This window comes from Berghia stephanieae, chromosome 7 (genome assembly GCF_034508935.2).
Source record: "Berghia stephanieae isolate SIO BIC M18660-M18661 chromosome 7, UCSD_Bste_1.3, whole genome shotgun sequence".
Lineage (NCBI taxonomy): Eukaryota > Metazoa > Mollusca > Gastropoda > Nudibranchia > Aeolidiidae > Berghia > Berghia stephanieae.
The window spans coordinates 65,754,120-65,771,619 of NC_088366.1; the positions used below are offsets into that span (position 1 = coordinate 65,754,120).

Below are 17,500 nucleotides of genomic sequence, written 5' to 3' on the forward strand. Positions count from 1 at the left end.
ACTGTATCAGCCATCGCAGTTTAGCAGTGGAGTAGTTCATTTTTTTATCTTTCATTTCATACCAAACATGCTGGGGTACTTTTTAATTTTGACATTCTTTCTAGCAGGCCAAAGTAATGGATAACCTGGTATTTTTTATTTTAGTTTTCCAACATAATAGAGAAACGAAAACAATTATTTGTAATTCTCGAGTGAAAAATATTATGAAACTTCTTGTTTTGGTTCTAGATATTATTCTAATTATGGTGGTGATTGTTTCTGTTAAACGAACATTAATTTTTCCAGTTTTTAGTTAGAACACTGGTCAAAGGCAGTGTTGACTCCAATTCAACTTTGTTTGTTTTTTTGGACTATTGATCTTTACCAGTGCCATACACTGCAATCCACTGATAATCTTATACATTTTTTGTTGTTGTTGTTTTTTTAATATCCAATTCAGCTGGATGCAACCGTACCTCAAGGCTTTTGTTTGACATTGAATTCATTTCGACATCAGTTAATGGTATGGGCCTTTTAAAATTATTTTGATACATTTTATATAAAGATAACTATATGATATAATTGGGGGGGGGGGGGGGGGAAGTGGTCGAGTGGTTAAGGGATTGCATAGTGACCGAGAAGGTCCCAGGTTTGAGCCCCGCTTCAGGCACTTTCTTGCTTGGGCAAAATTATTAACCCCTCAATTTGCTCATTTGGACAACATGGGTGATTCCTGTTGACATTAGACATTCTGTTTGATGGATAATCTATATTCCTTCATGGAATGCCTAGGTGACGATATCTTATGATGTCGTGGCGGAAGGGGCATAATATGATATCATTGTTGTTCTTTCACATTCATCATTTAGTTTGATGGACAATGCGATGCATTCTACACATTTCTATATTTCGAATCTTTCAGGCTTTCATGACTTCAAACGTATGACGAAGTTTGCATTCTTAAAATTGATGCAAAGAAAACCAAATCCATAAACTGAGCATTTGGTTCTACAGAAATTGAATAATATACTCATCTGCCGGATGAAAAAAATAAAAATAAGAATTGCTAATTCTAAATTTAAGGATGACCTTGAGCGTTTTTAAAGCCTTTTCATAGCAATTTTCAAGAAGTTTCAAGCGAACAGCCACATTAACATGTGTTAGCTTAATGCATTTAAACATATGACGAATTTTTTAAATTGATCAAGACAACAAAGTAATAGTATTTTCCTTAAATGAATGATAAATCGCTTAGTAAAAAGTATTTTAGATAATTGCTACTTCTAATTAGGATCGACCTTGATCTTCTTTAAGCTTTTCAAAATCACAGACAGTTTAAGCACAGTCAGAACACGTGTTGCTTATATGCGATGATGAGAAATCAGATGAAGTAGTTTAATAAATAAATAGCAATTATATTTTAGATCACAAATTAACTGTAAGATACAATTGTCCTCATAGTAATCATCATTTATCTTCTTTTTCTCTTCAGTCAAATCCGACTATTGGGTATGCAATTGAAAGAATTATGGACCATTGTGTGTAAGTGCATAGGTATATAAACTCTGAACTGACAAAATTATGTAAAAGTTTGACTTTTGTTTGGAAATGACTCACTTGTATTTTTGTTTCGTATTGGATTTTTTTGTGTGTGTATTTGCTTATTCTTCTATTGTTTTGTTTGGGTATATTTATTTGTTTTATCTTTTGGGGGAGAAGGTTATTTTTGTTTTTTTTATAGTGTTTTTTTTTTCTTTTGTTTTTGTTTTTATTTTTGGTTTTCTTTTGTTTTCTTTTTTTTTTTTTTGGTTGTTTTTTTGTGTTTCTATTTGTAGGGCAGAGTACTGTAGCTAAAATTGAAATTTTACTCACCCTAATATTCTTTTAAACTTTTAATTGCCTGGCAATATTCTTCTATTTTACACTAACTCAGATTCTTAATAAAATTATCACTTTAATTTATGTTATTATTTTTAACACTCCAAGTTAAAGCATTTCATTGCATCTCCCTTGAATTAAAGCTATGTTTAACGCATTGTTAAAGATCTCCAAAATGATTCCTTGTCGTCCTTCACTTATAGCGACCTCAACTCGACAATGAAGGCTGTCATAGCTCAGTCTCTCAAGAAGCTCAAAGGACCTAATTATGAACAGTGTCGATTTGCTATCAGATCCTCAGCTGCAGGTAGATTAAAATAACAGATAAACATATAAATAAATGAATAAGAAATTTAAGCCTATATAGAGCGCAGTATCCACTGGACAGTCCAATTGTTAATTCGAAAATGTTGTAGGATGAGACATGACGCCTGTTAGGCAATGTTACAATTTTTATTTTTCGGACAGAGACATTGATATTAACGGTCAGGTACTCATTTTGCACTTGATTATGGTAAGAGAACGTGAGTAACGAGCCTTTTCCAAGAACTCAACAATTTGCCACTGAGAGCAGGACTCAAACCCTGAACTTTCCAGTCCAAAGGTGAGTGTTTGTCCCAAGACCACATAGCCACAATGGTTATTATTAGTCAAAGGAGGATCTGTACCGTAAACCTGTAAAAAGTAATAGACGAAAATGAATATAACAGCTTCAAAAAATAACAAAATACCAAACACACGAACGTTTTCGGATTCAAAAACCTCTTCAGCCACAACAAAATATATAAATGGTTTTGATCTGGCACTGTTGAAGGTCCTCTGTAGAAATTTTAATGTAACAGATGCCATAACCCTGTTAGATTTCATTTATCTGACAAAAGACATGTAGTGAGGCTTTTCAGCGTGGAAGAATGGAGTCAAAATGATTTTCCAAGTACCCCACTTTACCGACATACGACACAACCCAAACACTTGCTATCAAAATTATTATACCACAGAAGTGAACATAGCCGTCAAGAATTCTTGTTCAGCCTCCGAAGAACAGATCATGTTGCCAATCTGTAAAAGTTTGATATCACCACCTTGCTAGTCTTCCACTGGTACTTGCACAAATTAAAATTAGAGTGAGGCATCGCGTGCATAAGACACAGGTCAAACATGATTTGCACACACCCCTCCACACACACACACACACACACATTGGCTTAAGAATTGTATTAACAAACACAAAAGTGAATGTCCAGTCTGTTAAAGACTTCTATGTTGGCCTCCAAAAGTGTACGAGATTTTCATGTTGCCAATACTGTAAAAGTGGAGATATTAAATTAAAAGGTGGAATTGAGACTTGTTTTAGATTTCCATGATTTCAAGATTTGCGTGTTTGAGATTTCCGTGCCGCTTTGTATTATATCATATGACATTATATTTACTATTCACCTCTCAGGAGAAGATGGAGACGAGGCGTCATCCGCTGGTCAGATGGATACCGTCCTGGGAGTCATGGGATTGGATAAGGTAAAAATAAAATAACTGAATTAACCAAACTATGAACGTTCAAGGTTACACACATAGTTTTGTGTGTTGGTCCGTTCGTTGTATTTCCGGATGGCAATGTTGTGAGTTTCTTAGCCAAAAGTACACTATCTATTCCCTTTATTCATCCCATAAGGGAAATTTGTCTCTAGGGTCTATCCCAAGGAAGGACTGGAATAATCCAGACGTCAGTCGCAGTGCAGCGCCACAAATTGAGCTAGGGTGAGGTGACTTGCTCAAGGCCACACAGTGCAGCAATGGGTGATCGAACTCAGTACCTTTTGGGTACGATGCAAAGTTCTTACCACTGAGCCGCGCTGCCCCTCAAAAAGAGAAGATAACCATAAAATAATAAGAGATGAAGTGAGTAATGAAACCATTATAATAATTTCCTCTGAACAAGCCATCATTAAAATGGCAGAACCATATATAATAGAGAAATAAGATCAAACAAGATATTTTTATCTTTACCATTTGACTGATAATCATGCTGCGTGTTTGCATATGTGTGTTTTATAACTTGTGTAATATAAGCACTTGGTGTCTGATCTTTTCTGAGCTGCAGCACTATATAAGATTTTATCATCGTTATTATTATCTTATTATTAATCATTATCATCATCATCATCATCATCATCATCATCATCATCATCATCACCATTCTCATCACCCAGATCGATTCATCACCTTCTGTGTACCTGCCCCATATCGCAGCAGTACAATTACTTTTCTTTCCCCTTACTTTCCAAAGTCTTACTGATAATTGGCACACGGAATTAGATACGGAGATTTTAGTTATCTACAGTTGTGGAGGGAAACAGATCAAATGATCGGTTATTGTTTTGAGATATCTATTTCTTTTCCTTGTACCAATCTCAGACTCGTGATATGTAGCATTCATTTTATGATGTATAATGTAAACAATTTGACTGTTCCTCTTTGTTTAGATATATATGTTTTTCTATGAGCCTTGTATCTTTTCAAACTTATCATTTCGTGGTAGCAGTTTAATTACATCTGATGTCCCATTTAGTTCCTAAAATTGCTTTGTCTTTTTTTATTGTACGAATTAGTAACTAAACTTTTTACTATCTCATTTTCTTCCTTTTTACTGGCGCTGATATAACCTAAATGTGTTGCAAGCGCCGTAAAACCCTTAAAAACAAACAACGATCCACAGCTTACAATTTCATTTTCTTTCTCGCCTTCACACACATAGTCTTACATGGAAATAATGTAGGCACACAGGACACATTTAGAAACGGAGATTTTAGTTCACAGATTGTAGAGGGAAAGAATGAATTCAGATATGATCGGTTCATGTTAATTATCCTCACTACCCTTCTTCTTCTTCAAGTACCAAGTCTGTGCCAGACATCGGTGATCATGGTACGCCATTCATCTCTCTGATCAGATAACCTCAGAAAACTAATATTACTCTTCTCTTTCTTTGTCACCCAGCTGTTCAAACTATTCAAATATGTTTTTCTTGGTCTACCTTTACTCTTTTTACCTTCTATCTTTCCTGTGAGAGCAAGATGTTCAATACATTTATGTCGATTTAGGTGCCCTAAAAATTGCATTGTCTTTTTCTTATTGTACGAATTAGTAAACTTTTAGTTTCAGCTTGCTCTAATACTTCTTCATTAGTTTTCTTCTCTGTCCATGAGATTCTTAACATCCTTCTAAGAAACCACATCTCTCCTGACTCCAGTTTCTGTCTAATGTCTTCTTTAATTGTCCAGCTTTCACAGCCATATAATAATACTGACCATACATAGGCCTTCAAAACCCTATGTTTTGTTGTCATTGAGATATTGTGGTTTTTGAAAATTAGACACACTACGCTACCATCCAATTGAGCATTTATGATTATTTCCAGTTTGTCAAAGCTTACTTAATGTGTTATTAATGTACAGATCATAGAGGCCATCAAACAGTGCTGGTCGTCTGCTTACACCTTCCAGGCTGTGGAGTATAGACGTCAACATGGCCAACCAATCAGAACATTGGTGGGCGTGGTCATTCAGGAAATGGTCCCTGCTGATTCTGCTGGTAAAGATTAAGTATCATCATCATCATTAATAATAATAATAATGATAATAATAGTAATAATAATAATAATAATAATAATAATAATAATAATAATAATTTAATAAATATTTTGTTTCATTCATATTTGGACAGGGAGGTCGTGATTTAAATTTTGGTATAGAAAACCTTGTTGAGCCAGAATTTAACATTCAATGGTCAAAAACAATCTCTTGTTACCATTTGGATTGGGCGCAAGTCTGTTGCAAAGTACTTTCTGTCAAATCTAACTGTCCCAGGTACCCAATCACTGTTATGCGGACAGGGGGGGGGGGGGTAAAAAAAATCACATTTGCTGCTCCAGATAAATAACATGACACCCCCTTTCCTTGTAAAGCGAGTGCCCTATCAGTTAAGCAACTTAGAATGATCTTATGAAAGTGATCTAATTTTAGAGTTGGATTATATATACTACCAGCTGTAGTATCAGGACCCCATGACCTGTCATAGAGTTCAATTACAATCTTAAGTTAGACTTGTATTTTGGAAAATCCTACGTGTTATGAAGGCTATCAAATAAAAGTTCTTTTCTTTTTTCTTTTTCTTTTTTGTCAATTTTAATTCCCTCCAGGTGTGATGTTTACAGCAGACCCGATATCAGGGAATTCAAGTCGCCTGGTCATCAATGCCAATTTTGGGCTGGGCGAATCGGTGGTATCGGGGAAGACAGACCCAGATACCTTGGTTGTGGATCGTGACCCAGATTCTATTGGGTTAGGGAGCTCTGAGGGATTGAGTATTGGCAGCTCGACTATCGGACTGAAGCAGATACAAATTGTAGCAAGTGGTAGGATTTCATTTTAAACTTTTAACTATTCTATTATTTTATTTTAGAAATAATATTTTAGTATGATTTCATTTTAGACTTTCAAGTATTGTATAATTTAATTTTAGACATTCAAGTATGGAATGATTTCACTTTAGACATTCAAATATGGGATGATTTCACTTTAGGCATTCAAATTTGATATGATATGATTTTAAACAATCGATCATAGTGTGAATTTATTTTAATTCTAGATCATCAACTATAATTCGAGTATATTTTAGACATTCAAATTTGGCAGATTTTGTTCTATAGGATGAACTACTCTGTGTTAGATTTTAGACATTCAACTATGGAATGTCTTTATTTTATACAATCAACTAAGGTCTGATTAGATTTTAGACATTAAACTGTGGAATATCTTTATTTTATACAATCAACTAAGGTCTGATTAGATTTTAGACATTAAACTATGGAATATCTTTATTTTATACAATCAACTAAGGTCTGATTAGATTTTAGACATTAAACTATGGAATATCTTTATTTTATACAATCAACTAAGGTCTGATTAGATTTTAGACATTAAACTATGGAATATCTTTATTTTATACAATCAACTAAGGTCTGATTAGATTTTAGACATTAAACTATGGAATATCTTTATTTTATACAATCAACTAAGGTCTGATTAGATTTTAGACATTAAACTATGGAATATCTTTATTTTATACAATCAACTAAGGTCTGATTAGATTTTAGACATTAAACTATGGAATATCTTTATTTTATACAATCAACTAAGGTCTGATTAGATTTTAGACATTAAACTATGGAATATCTTTATTTTATACAATCAACTAAGGTCTGATTAGATTTTAGACATTAACTATGGAATATCTTTATTTTATACAATCAACTAAGGTCTGATTAGATTTTAGACATTAAACTATGGAATATCCTTATTTTATACAATCAACTAAGGTCTGATTAGATTTTAGACATTAAACTATGGAATATCTTTATTTTATACAATCAACTAAGGTCTGGTTAGATTTTAGACATTCAACTATGGAATGTCTTTATTTTATACAATCAACTAAGGTCTGATTAGATTTTAGACATTAAACTGTTGTTGACTTATTTTGGGTTTTCAAAAATACAGTGTGTGTGTGTGTGTGTGTGTGTGTGTGCGTGCGTGTGTGTGTGTCTGTCTGTCTGTCGGTTTTGTGTGTGATTTTATCGTGCATTGAAGCTTTTCAATCATTTTTTGAAACATAATTTCTATGCCAGTTGAAGAGACTGTAGCTGTAAATACTACTCTCAAAAGAAATTTTATAATAAAGTTTGAGGATCGAAATTAAAGTTCATAAATTCGTTTTTAATACTAGGCCAAACCAGAGCACTTTTGGATCCTAAAACTTCCAATTTGGCATGTGAAAACAATAAATTAATAAATATAGAATAAAGTTAATATTTGGAATAATCAATCTAATGAATTGAAAACAAAAACGTGATTGATCAAATTGAAATGACGATGATAATGATGGTGGTGGTGGTCAGAGCGAAATAAAAAAAAAAAAAGAAGAAGAGAAATAAGGAAGTGGGAAAAAAATATGGAACGCTTCACGAATTTGCGTGTCATCCTTGCGCAGGGGCCATGCTAATCTTCTCTGTATCGTTCCAATTTTAGTATATGTACTGCGTGAACAGTACAATCTCGAGTGGAATTCCGTCCGTATATATACCGTCCATATCGGCCAAATAATTCAATTATACGGTTCGAATATTGCATGTAGTGTTACAATTACAATTCATAGCTTTCATTTCTAACAACCATTATTTTTCTTTAAACTAACATATTTTTTTAAATTCTAAAAACATATTTTGATATTGTTATAAATCTAAATATTTAAATAACACATTGACAATACGATCTGATACCTTGAACAATGGATTATTCCCCTTTATATGTTGATAATGAGAATTGCAAAGGGACATAACCAGTTGTTTGGCTTTATATATTATTTTTATGTTTGACATCGCTTATTATCCATATTCATCTCTAATACACCAGTTGATTTATTCGCATCTAAATTATCTTTCTTTTATAATAGGATGTAATTATAAAATGATATGATGAATCTTGCATATTCATCTTTGTCATTGTTATATTCCTGCTAAAATGCCCCATCATTCTAGAAGAATTTATTTTATGGTGTATTAAAATTGATCAAACTTTTCATCAGTCAAACACTTAACAAACGACATTTCAATTTAGCATCAATTTAAAGGTTTAAATTAAAATTGAACGTATTGATCATGCAGGGGGGAAAAAATAGTAAATAATTATTTAAATTTAATATTATTTATTATTATTATTATTATTATTTATTATTATTATTATTATTATTATTTTTATTATTATTTAATTTTAATTATTATTATTATATTATTATTATTAATTATATATTATTATTATTATTATTATTATTATATTATTAATTATTTATTATTATTATTATTATTATTATTATTATTATTATTATTATTATTATTATATTGTTTTCACTGCTGTTGTTATTGTTTTAAACCCATACAGCCATGCAAAGAGACCAACGCACAAATCTTTAAAAAACAAACATCCAAACCAAAAATTAAAACAAAACAAAACAAAAACACACCAAAAAAATGGAAAAAAAATCCATACTAACAGTGATAAAAATAAAACTGTGTACACAAGTAAAAAAAAAAAAAAATATGGAACGCTTCAGGAATTTGCGTGTCATGCTTGCGCAGGGGCCATGCTAATCTTCTCTGTATCGTTCCAATTGCGTGAACAGTACGATCATAAGAGGAACACCGTCCGTATATATAGTATCTACTGCTACTGAATTACTGAATTATTCGGTTAGAATATTACATGCATTGTTATAATTACAAGTTTTGGCATTAATGTCTTACCACCAGACTTTTATCAAATGTAATATATTTTTTTACTTCTAAAATGATTATTTAATTGCACTATAATTGTAAAATTGTTTAAATAACCCATTTACAATATAACCTGATACCTTAAATATTGGATTATTCCCCTTTATAATAAATAATGTGAATTACAAAGGGACATAACTAGCTGTTTAGATTTATATTATCTGCGTGTTAGAAATCACTTATCACTTGTTGATTTTTCGCCGTGCATCTAAATTATCTCTCCACCTTAGTCATTTGATAATGGGATGTTATTATAGATCTTAAGCGATGATTCTTGCTAATTCATTTTTGTCAGTGTTATTTTCCTGATAAACTGCCGCCTCGTCTTGAATTTTTTAGATCTTTTAAATTTGGTCGAACTTTTCAGCATGAGTCAACATTTCAGCATTAATTTCAAGGTATAGATATGATGAAAGTATTGATAGATAGTTAAAAATCTGTGCAATCCAAAAACATTTCCTCGCCAAGTCAAGATGAACGTTGAAAATTCATTACTTCATAAAAGTTGTATATAAAAATAATAATAATAATATATAATAATAATAAAATAATAATAATAATAATAATAATAATAATAATAATAATAATAAAAAATTAATAATAATGATATAAATAATAATAATAATAATAAAATAATAATAATAATAATAAAAATAATAATAATAATAATACATAATTAAATATAAAAAGTAATATATAATAATAAATAAAGTAATAATAAATATAATAATAATAATAAAATAATAATAATAATAATAATAATAATAATTATAATAAAATTAATTATTATATAATATAATGACAGATGAGATGAGAAATGATGATGAAAGTAATAATAATAATAAAGGAACAATTATGAAAAAAAAAATATGGAACGCTTCACGAATTTGCGTGTCATCCTTGCGCAGGGGCCATGCTAATCTTCTCTGTATCGTTCCAATTTTAGTATATGTACTGCGTGAACAGTTTTTAATTCAGAAAAGTGGAGCAGGCACTTATGTTGGTAACAACAAGATATGAAGTGAATAGAAAAGTGCCAGAAGACAATAGAGAATAAAAATTTTTCGCGGCGGTGGTGGGTTTGAACCTGCGACCTTATTGTACGACAACTCCGCCTGGCAGGTGAGAGCGTGGCTCTACCGTGTAGCTATCCACGAACACAAAAATATTCGTTTCAAACTCAAAGTCATTACTAGATCCCTCTCTCACCCACTTCTTGAGACCGCCGATTCGTTCGTACACCACCATCGCGAATAATTTTGACCAGCAGTTAGCCTAAGCCTAATAGCCAATATTCTCAACACAAACATATAACATAGAAACGATTGAGACATTGAGTATGCTCCGGTGTATGGGGTGAATTTTTAATTCAGAAAAGTTTGTCGTACCAATAAGGTCGCAGGTTCAAACCCCACCACCGCCGCGAAAAATTTTTATTCTCTATTGTCTTCTGGCACTTTTCTATTCACTTCATATCTTGTTGCGTGAACAGTACAACCTGAAGAGGAACACCGTCCGTATATATACTGCCTAGTGCTACGGAATTACTTAATTATTCGGTTAGAATATTGCATGTAGTGATGTAATTACAAGTTTTGGCATTCATGTCTACAACCAGACAATTATCAAATGATATATTTTTTTTACTTCTAAAATGATTATTTAATTGCACTATAATATGAAAAAGTGTTTGAATAACACATTAACAATATCATCCGATACCTGAAATATTGAATTATTCCCCTTTATAAATGAACAATGAGAATTACAAAGGGACATAATTAGTTGTTTGGTTTTATAATATTTTTGTGTTAGACATTACTTATCACTTTGATTTTTCGTCGTGTATCTAATTTATCTTTCCCATCTTAGTCATTTGATAATGGGACGTTATTATAGATCTAAAGCGATGATTCTTGCTAATTCATTTTTGTCAGTGTTATATTCCTGATAAACTGCCCCCTCATCTTGATTTTTTTCAATTTGCTCGAACTTTTCAGCATTAATTTCAAGGTATAGATATGATGAAAGTATTGATAGATAGTTAAAAATCTGTGCAATCCAAAAACATTTCCTCGCCAAGTCAAGATGAACGTTGAAAATTCATTACTTCATAAAATGTTGTATACTATAATAATAATAATAATAATAATAATAATAATAATAATAATAATAATAATAATAATAATAATAATAATATTAATAATAATAATAATAATAATAATAATATAGGAACAATAATGAAAAAAAAAAAAATATGGAACGCTTCACGAATTTGCGTGTCATCCTTGCGCAGGGGCCATGCTAATCTTCTCTGTATCGTTCCAATTTTAGTATATGTACTGCGTGAACAGTACGATCATAAGAGGAACACCGTCCGTATATATACTGTGTAGTGCTACGGAGTTACTGAATTATTCGGTTAGAATATTGCATGCATTGATATAATTACAAGTTTTGGCATTGGTGTCTTACAACCAGACATTTATCAAATGTAATATAACTTTTTACTTCTAAAATGATTATTTAATTGCACTATAGTTTTAAAATTGTTTAAATAGCACAATATCAATATAACCGGATACCTTAAATATTGGATTATTCCCCTTTACTAATAAATTATGAGAATTACAAAGGGGCATAACTAGTTGTTTAGATTTATATTATCTTTGTGTTAGACATCACTTATCACTTGTTGATTTTTCGCCGTGCATCTAAATTATCTTTCCCATCTTAGTCATTTGATAATGGGACGTTATTATAGATCTAAAGCGATGATTCTTGCTAATTCATTTTTGTCAGTGTTATTTTCCTGATAAACTGCCCCCTCATCTTGAATTTTTTCAATTTGCTCGAACTTTTCAGCATTAATTTCAAGGTATAGATATGATGAAAGTATTGATAGATAGTTAAAAATCTGTGTAATCCAAAAACATTTCCTCGCCAACTTAAGATGAACTTTGAAAATTCATTACTTCATGTAAACTATAATAATAATATTAATAATATTATAATAAATAATAATATAATAATATTAATAATATAATAATAATAATAATATCAATTAATAATATATAATAATAATAATAATAATAATAATAATAGGAACAATAATGAAAAAAAAAAAATATTGGAACGCTTCACGAATTTGCGTGTCATCCTTGCGCAGGGCCATCTAATCTTCTCTGTATCGTTCCAATTTTAGTATATGTACTGCGTGAACAGTACGATCATAAGAGGAACACCGTCCGTATATATACTGTGTATGCTACGGAGTTACTAATTTATTCGGTTAGAATTTGCATGCTTGATATAATTACATTTTGGCATTGTGCTTTACACAGACATTATCAATGTATTAACTTTTTACTTCTAAATATTATATTGCCTATAAATTGAAAAGGTTTAATTAAACGTAATAATGTATCGATATGAATATTGAATTATTCCTTTAATAACAATAGATTACAAAGACTAATTAGTTGTGTTGTTATTATAATAATTTTTATGTTAGACATATGTACTAATTACTACTATTGTTTGCACTATTATTCATTAATGAAGGTGTTATAAACTAATGAATAATTCATCTTTGCCAAGACTTCATAAAAGGATGTATACAATAATAATAATAATAATAATAATAATAATAATAATAATAATAATAATAATAATAATAATAATAATAATAATAATAATAATAATAATAATAATAATTAATAATAATAATAATAATAATAATAATAATAATAATAATAATAATAATAATAATAATAATAATAATAATAATAATAATAATAATAATATAATAATAACAATAATAATAATTAAATAACACAATAATAATAATAATAATAATAATAATAATAATAATAATAATAATAATAATAATAATAATAATAATAATAATAATAATAATAATAATAATGATAATAATAAATAATAATAATAATAATAATAATAATAATAATAATAATAATAATAATAATGATAATAATGATAATAATATTTATAAATAATGATCATTATAATAACGGTTTTCATAATAATGATAATAATAATAATGATAATAAAAATAATAATAATAAAAATAATAATAATAATGATAATAATAATAATAATAATAATAATAATAATAATAATAATAATAATAATAATAATAATAATAATAATAATAATGATAATAATAACAGTAATGACATCATAATAATAATGATGATAATAACAGTAGTCCTAATACTGTAATGAACACACATAGATATTTCTGATTCTGTACTATGTGGTCTTGTGGTCTGGTTCAAGCTGAGCTTGACCTCTTGGAAAAGACTCGTCACTCACATTTGCTGACCGCATTCGGGTGTGCACCTAACCTAACAGGCTTCATGTCTCATCCTACATGTTAAGTGTTGCTGTTAGCTAAGGACCCCTTGTAAATCACTTGAGCATGTACATAATAAATGCCAATTTTTTTTATTTTTTTTCTGGGTTTTTTTGCTTTTTATGCCTATGAATATTTCTTTGATTTGAAATTCATTCCAGATGAGGGAGGGATTCAGGAGAATCCATTATCCAGCAGTAGTTCGTCGTCCATGTCAGTCACCGATAGTATCGTACTTAAATTGGCTCGTTTGGGAATTGAGGTGATTTATCTTTTTAACACTGACCATCATCATCATCATCATCATCATCATCATCATCATCATCATCATCATCATCATCATCATCATCGTCATTGTCATCATCATCATCATCATCATCATCATCGTCGTTGTCGTTGTCATCATCATCATCATCTTCATCATCATCATCATTCAGCATCATTATCGACCATTTTTATAATCATCATTATCATTATTGTCTATTTTTATTATCATCGTCATTGTCATCATCATCATCATCATCATCATCATCATCATCATCATCATCATCATCATCATCATCATCATATTGGGTTCCTTGCTTATAGAAAATCATGATACTGTTCTGCTGCCCAAACTTGAGTGTAACAACAATGCTTTAACCACTTGACCATCTAGCCCCTCATGATTATGCATAATTAATGTGATTCAATCAATTTATTGTAAGTCATGATTAAAAAATTACATGTTTATTTGATTAATTATCTTTTACCAGCTGGAGAATCGCTACGGCGGTCCAAGGGACATAGAATGGGCAGTCGTTGAAGAGGATATTTTTCTTTTGCAGGTTAGTATTTATTACATTATCGTGACCTTCCATATCAATCTGGTACAGTACTGGCTGATTCTAGCACGTTTTCGAGAGAAGCCAAAAAGCGAGTGTCATACCACAAGACCACATAGCCACATTGGGTAGCTGGGTCTGTTAGATCTGGTGAAAAGTACTATGCGATAGACTAGCGTCCTATCCATAGGATGGTTGGTAAGAGTAACTGTGTATATTGAAGAAAAAAAAATTATAATAGAATTGTTTTGACCAAGTAGATACGTAGCTGCCTGAAGTTGTGGACTGTACTTTGTTCTGCTGTCGCAAGGAAAAATACTGTATATTCCCACGCTTTACAAATATACATACTGTCTTTTTCTAAAGTCAGCAGTTCTTTTAGTATAAAACAAAAATTTAATTATTATAACAGCTTGGTAAAAGAACAAAATATGTAACAAGGAACTATTTTGGGGTGCATGGCTGAGTAAGGATTTTTAGGCTAAAATAAACTTTTCATAATTTTGTTCTTTTTCAAAGATGTTTCATTCCTTTTTTTTCTTTTCATATCATTGTTTTGAAGTTTTTGTTCCCTTTTATAAATACCCAAACACTGAAAAAGATTTATCTGAAACTCTTGATTGATGTTTTAGGGGTATTTTTTTTTTCATTAGATATTATTGTTTGTTTGTTTGTTTGTTATTTACTGTACAATTTCTGTTTGCTGGTAAAATGTTGATGGCATACACATTGAAGTTGACATTATTTGTATCCACCTTCCCAGTGTCGTCCAATTACGGTAGCAGCCAGTGAGACGGAGGATGATCTCTTGCACGAGTTCGACAGTCCCATGACCTGCGACTACCAGTGGACAACGACTGCCAATATTAGGTGATTTATTATTTTCATGTTGTTGATTAAGTCATTGTTGTCATTATTATCTTTGTTGTCATCTTTATCGCCACTATCACATGCGGCTATGTGGTCTAGTGGTATGACACTCGCTTTCGGATCGGAAGGTCCTGGGTTCGAGCCTCGCTCGACGCATAGTTAGTCCTTGAAAAGACTCTTTATCACATTCTCTCACCGTACTCAGGTGTAAAATGAGTACCTGGCCATTAACAGCGTTGTTCTGTCGAAAATTGTAATATTTCCTAACAGGCGTCATGTCTCGTCCTACATGTTAAATGTTGCTGTTGACCAGGGACCCCTTGTAAAGCGCTATGAGCACGTTAAGTGGATATTGCGCTATATAAAAGCTCTTTTTTTTTTATCACAATCATCATCATCATCATCATCATCATCATCATCTTCATGTTCATTGTATTATTGTTGTTTATTTGTTCTCTGCATTTTGAATTTCTTTATTTTGTTGTTGTTGTTGTTATTGTTATTGTTGTTGTTGTTGTTGTTTAACAGGCTCTTTAAAAATCAGTTTTCATAATTTGTGATCTGAATTCTTCACTTTAAACTTTAAACTTTAAACATGAATCATGTCCTGCTTATTTGCGTAAAGTCACCATTGAAATTTCCAATGTTGCTTTCAGTCATCTTTTCTTTCCTTTTTTTTCTTTTTTTCTTTTTAAATGGATGTTACAATTTTTAATTTATTTGTCCCTTCAGCGAGATGATGCCAGGAGCTGTCACACCTTTGACCATGAGTACATTCATGAGAGCCATAGAATACAGTCTACAAGTAAGCAATTTCTGGTATCCGTTAAGTCTGGAATCAATAATGATGATGAATATAATGGGGTTGGGGGGGGGGGGGGGAGCTAGGATGATGAGAAAGAAAAGATATCAAAGAATGATAAAGAAAGAAAAAAAAATAAATGGAGGGAAAGAGGGGTTGGGGGGGGGGGGGGGGGGGGGGGAGGAGAATTAGAAGAGCCTAATATTAGAGTCTGAGGTAATCCTCATATAAACACTCCTCAGATAAACACTTTATAACAGAAAGAATATTTCCCATATGCATATAATGGCAAAAATTACCTAAAATATTGATTGGTTAAGAAAGTAAAAGTAAAGGCAGATCTTCAGAGCCATTAGGCCCATGGAGCTGAAGTTTATCCCAGTTTCTATTGCTTAATACAGACAAATAGCAATTGTTTGCTATCCTTTTGATAGGACACTAGTCTACTGCAAAGTACTTTCCACCAGATTTAACAGACCCAGGTACTCAATCAGTGTTGGGTGGACAGAAGGATCAAAAAAAACGTTTGACTTCACCCGGGATCGATCTCACTCCCTCTGCGTGTAAAGTGAGTGCTCTACCAACTGAGCTGTCAGAATTGGTTAACTCTCTCGAGTTCATATGCATGGAAAATCAAACAAATTTGTTCAATTTTCAATGAGAGTTAAGATGATCCTCAAAAAATCTATTTCAGATATTATTTTTTATCAATTTTGAGTCATTTTAGTTGATTAATATTTGTAGTGGACATGTTTCTGGCCAAAGTAGGGGAATGAAGGGAGTCCTAATTGTGTGGCATTGTAATCCAATGTGCTAAATTTAAATATAGCTCCCAACTGTTATTTCAATGTATTATAGTAAACGTTTCCCTTTTTTTTAAATTGTGAATATCTGTTTTATGAATAATCAATAATCTTTTCAATATATTTTATCGCAGCATTTGCTTCTTCTTTCAGCTTATCCCGCATTTTACAGGGTTGCCATAATGAATGCCACATCTCCATGCATCTCAGTTCATATCATCAGCATCCTCCTCCAGACCCAGTTCTTTCATATCGTCCTTTACCTTATCCAACCATCTAGTCTTTGGGCGTCCCTTTTTTTCTCTTTCCCACTAATTGTATGTCTAATACTTTCCTTCCCACATACTCCCTCTCTCGTCTCTCAACATGTCGCAGCATTTGGCTATAATTCATTTTTTCTTCAATCTTCAATCGCCATTGACTTGTATTTGCAAAAGGCCCCACGGGCTTATCACTGCAAATGTTCTATTACAGTCCAATCAAAACAGAGAACAGTCACAGATTACTGTGGATGTTTTCACCTTTCATATTGTACAACTGAATCTGTGTTAATTTGCAGGTGTTTAATCACAACGCAGGAGG

At 31.3% G+C, this 17,500-nt stretch overlaps 1 protein-coding gene and 5 non-coding genes across 6 annotated transcripts in view; 1 reads left to right on the forward strand and 5 right to left on the reverse strand.

The window, feature by feature from the left end:
• LOC144976613 (rifampicin phosphotransferase-like) overlaps nucleotides 1-17,500 on the forward strand; it is a 48,714-nt gene that overhangs the window by 11,929 nt on the left and 19,285 nt on the right. The window contains exons 12-22 of the mRNA XM_078920908.1: nucleotides 440-502; nucleotides 1,472-1,521; nucleotides 2,061-2,164; nucleotides 3,302-3,372; nucleotides 5,310-5,445; nucleotides 6,053-6,268; nucleotides 13,781-13,881; nucleotides 14,375-14,446; nucleotides 15,207-15,313; nucleotides 16,046-16,118; nucleotides 17,478-17,500. The exon at nucleotides 17,478-17,500 is cut by the window's right edge and continues 70 nt beyond it. Of these exons, the coding sequence (XP_078777034.1) occupies nucleotides 440-502; nucleotides 1,472-1,521; nucleotides 2,061-2,164; nucleotides 3,302-3,372; nucleotides 5,310-5,445; nucleotides 6,053-6,268; nucleotides 13,781-13,881; nucleotides 14,375-14,446; nucleotides 15,207-15,313; nucleotides 16,046-16,118; nucleotides 17,478-17,500 (1,016 nt within the window). The remainder of the gene's footprint in view (nucleotides 1-439; nucleotides 503-1,471; nucleotides 1,522-2,060; nucleotides 2,165-3,301; nucleotides 3,373-5,309; nucleotides 5,446-6,052; nucleotides 6,269-13,780; nucleotides 13,882-14,374; nucleotides 14,447-15,206; nucleotides 15,314-16,045; nucleotides 16,119-17,477) is intronic.
• On the reverse strand, nucleotides 7,858-7,963 carry LOC144977690 (U6 spliceosomal RNA). Its single transcript, XR_013646376.1, has one exon. It is a non-coding gene; the product is annotated as a U6 spliceosomal RNA (small nuclear RNA).
• On the reverse strand, nucleotides 9,002-9,108 carry LOC144977700 (U6 spliceosomal RNA). Its single transcript, XR_013646385.1, has one exon. It is a non-coding gene; the product is annotated as a U6 spliceosomal RNA (small nuclear RNA).
• Nucleotides 10,105-10,205, reverse strand: LOC144977697 (U6 spliceosomal RNA). The gene has a single exon (XR_013646382.1). It is a non-coding gene; the product is annotated as a U6 spliceosomal RNA (small nuclear RNA).
• On the reverse strand, nucleotides 11,493-11,598 carry LOC144977691 (U6 spliceosomal RNA). The gene has a single exon (XR_013646377.1). It is a non-coding gene; the product is annotated as a U6 spliceosomal RNA (small nuclear RNA).
• On the reverse strand, nucleotides 12,366-12,469 carry LOC144977699 (U6 spliceosomal RNA). The gene has a single exon (XR_013646384.1). It is a non-coding gene; the product is annotated as a U6 spliceosomal RNA (small nuclear RNA).